This window comes from Capsicum annuum, chromosome 12, assembly GCF_002878395.1.
Source record: "Capsicum annuum cultivar UCD-10X-F1 chromosome 12, UCD10Xv1.1, whole genome shotgun sequence".
NCBI lineage: Eukaryota > Viridiplantae > Streptophyta > Magnoliopsida > Solanales > Solanaceae > Capsicum > Capsicum annuum.
Window position 1 is genome coordinate 84,786,796 of NC_061122.1, and position 3,481 is coordinate 84,790,276.

The following is a 3,481-nucleotide window of genomic DNA, read 5'->3' on the forward strand; positions in this document are numbered from 1 at the left end:
GAAAAAAAAGAAATAGATAATGCTTGAGAAAAAAAGAAAAAAGAGAAAAGAATAAAGGTTGAGACAAATGAATTAAAACATGAAAATAAAATTAAAGAAAAAAATAAAAAGTGAAAATAATAATAAAAAAAATAGAATAAGAAAATCAAAGAAAAAAAATAAAAAAGTGAAAATAATAATAAAATTAAAGGAAAAAATAAAAAGTGAGAATAATAAAAAATAAAGTTTGAGAGACAAATAAGTATGAAAAGTTTAAAAAATATATTTAAGGTGTAGAGGGGCAAAATGGTACTTATATTATACTTAAAAAATAAGGAAGATTATTTTTTAAAGACATTTCTTATTGGGGTCAAATATATAAAGTCACCCATATTTGGGTCTAACGTATACATGTGTATATATTTTATAAATTAGTATATAACTATATATATAAAGTGTGTACATATTGTAGTATATATATTGTAATATATTTTATTTAAAGTAGTACTTATATATTGAATGGTACGTATATATGTGTATATATCTTCTATAAGCGTATATATTTAATGTATACATGTGTATATATTTTATAAATTAGAGTATAACTATATATATAGTGTGTGTATATATTGTAGTATATATATTGCAGTATATGTTTTATTTAAAGTAGTACATATATATTGAATGGTACGTATATATGTGTATATATCTTCTATAAACATATATATTTAACGTATACGAGTGTATATGTTTTATAAATTAGTATATAACTATATATAGTGTGTGTGTATATTGTAGTATATATATATATATATATATATATATATATATATATTGCAGTATATATTTTATTTAAAGTAGTACATATATATTGAATGGTGTGTATATATGTGTATATATCTTTTATAGACGTATATATTTAACGTATACATGTGTATATGTTTTATAAATTAGTATATAACTATCTATCTATCTATCTATCTATCTATACATATATACATATATATAACTATTGTAGTATATATATTATAGTATATGCTCTATTTAAAGTAGTACGTATAGTCGTATATATTGAATGTTACGTATAGATGTGCATATATTTTTTAACTTCTAATGTAGTATATACTATATATATAGTGTATATATATTGTTTAATGTATTTAAAATGTATATAGGTGGGTATATATAGTGTATATTGGAATTTTTTTTTTTTGGCCGGGTGTGATCGAATTTTTAACCGGGTTTGACCGGGCTTAAGTGGATTAGACAAGGTTGGGCTAAGTGGGCCGATTAAGGTTGTTTTTAAAAATTTTACTGTTGAACCCGGACTCAGCCTGACCTACTTAACTACAACTCGACCCGACCCGGCCCACAACCCGACAAAACTTAACAGGCCGGTTCCGGATTGACCCGGCCCGACCCACTTACCACCCTTAGCTGGAGTTAGGATGGATTATTTTGAAAATTGTAAAGTTTTTGTAAACCCCCTCCCCCTTCTCCCTTTGTAATTCACGATGTTTGGGCTGATTTGGAAGGGAAATGCTACCTACGCAAGGTTCCCTCATACCAAAACAGTGGAAATCGCCCACTTATTATTGTAATGGAGCCAGATTGAGCTCCCAAACTATCAACTCCAGCTAATTTATCTATGGAATGCTTCTTAATTACCAAAAAAAAAAAGTTTATACCGAAGGAGACACTACTCATAGTTAGACGTTGCAGGTCTTCAAAAGCAAACAGACCTTTCCATTTCCAATTCATTTTCAGCAGATTTTTTATCAGGAGGGGAGCGCGATGTGTTTCAACAAATAAGACCGCCTATAATTGGTCAAGAGCTGCAAACTTGCCAGCAAAATGCTTAAATCCAAGGTGTAATATTTAGGTTTCCACATGCCAATGTAGGTACTTAACAGAACCAGCGGCATAGCCATATAGAGCAAAGTGTGGTCAGTTGAACAACTTATCGCAAAACTATATTATGTATATAGGTCAAATGTTACTTTTTATACGTATATACTAAATCTTTGAATACACATAGTGCCAAATTTATGGTTTCACCAGTGAATAGAGCTATGTGCATATGTCATTCTTGTAAGTCCATAAAAAATGACATTGAGTGAACAAATGCTCCCGCTATGCATGAAATTCGGGGAAGGGTCGGACCTCAGGGGCTTAATTGTATGCAATCTCATTATCTCAAAAACAATATAGCATCACACAAATGGCACATTAAATTAAGGGTCAGATCCTACGAGAAAACAAACCAAAACAACATGGAATAGCTAAACAAAAGAATTGACACGTTAATTCTTGAATTAATTTCTTTGTTTACCTGCCATTGGAAATTTCATTCTTGGCAATAAAACCAAAGAAGGGGCCTTGATTAGCTTCTTCAAGCTTCTTCTGTTTGAAGTACGCTTGAAGTTCCTTAGCCTTTTGCCTCTGAAATTCAAGTGTAATTACATTTTTACCCTCAGAAGTTGTCACAGCCACAGGCTTAGGAGGAGCACTGGTAGTAGTAGTAGTACTTTGGGTTGGTGGTGGAACATTAGGCTTAGGTGGTGATGGCGCAACTGGTCTTCTAATTGAACCTTCAGCTTGAGAATTCCTTATTGTAAGTATTGTGGAGTTTGTTGTAGAGAATCTTAAAGTGTAAGAAGAAGAACTAGAAGAACAAGAAGGGTAATTTTGGTTTTTAAAGCAAGGGAAGGTAGGAGATGATGCTACTGACATTTTCTTGATTTTGTTGTGCGTTATCTGTGTCAGAACTGTGCAAGAAGAGGGAATAAGTGGATAGTGTTTGCCTGTTTGGTTAGAGTGTAATCAAAGAGAGATTGTATGCAAGTACAAGTTTTGTGGATAACATGTGGCCATGTCTGTCAGGTGACAGTCAACTACTATGTCTAGTCAGACATCAGAATATTCATATAGTAACTTTCAAGAAATTCTTCATTTTCTGTTTCTTGCTCTCACCTGTAACTTGTTTGGCCAAATTATTTTATTTTTTAAGTGTTTTAAATTTAAAATATATTCTTGAAAAAGTACTTCCGAAGAGTGTGGATGGATTTATATTTGTCTTATCAATTTGAAAACAGACTTTCGGACTACAATCACAATTTATCATTACTTCAACATTCCCTTTTTGAAAACGCACTTCTCACAATATTAAAATAGCAATATGTGTTTGGCCAAAATTTAAAAAAAGTTATGGGAAAAAACTATTTTACAAAACACACTTTTGATAATATTAAAATAGCAATCAGCGTGTTGGTGAAAATTACAAAATCATAAGTGAAAATACAAAAATAAAGAAAATAAAAGTTATTTTCTTCCTGACTAAGGCGTAGATATCTCGCTCTCTTTAAGGAGATTCAAGTCCACTACAACAAATATTTCACCGATCCAAAAGTAATTTTTTTGGCTTGTCTCCTTGAGATAAAACAAATTTCTCATAGAGTACAACTCAACAAACTCTAGATGAGAGTTAAGTTTAAAACTCCAC

General features: G+C 30.8%; 1 protein-coding gene across 1 annotated transcript in view; it reads right to left on the bottom strand.

Annotated features, from left to right (window-relative positions):
• LOC107849601 (light-harvesting complex-like protein OHP2, chloroplastic) overlaps window positions 1-2,943 on the bottom strand; it is an 11,325-nt gene extending 8,382 nt beyond the window's left edge. Inside the window, exon 1 of the mRNA XM_016694159.2 lies at window positions 2,312-2,943. Coding sequence (XP_016549645.1) covers window positions 2,312-2,712 — 401 coding nt within the window. The 5' untranslated portion in view covers window positions 2,713-2,943. The remainder of the gene's footprint in view (window positions 1-2,311) is intronic.
• Between the last annotated feature and the right edge of the window lie 538 nt (window positions 2,944-3,481).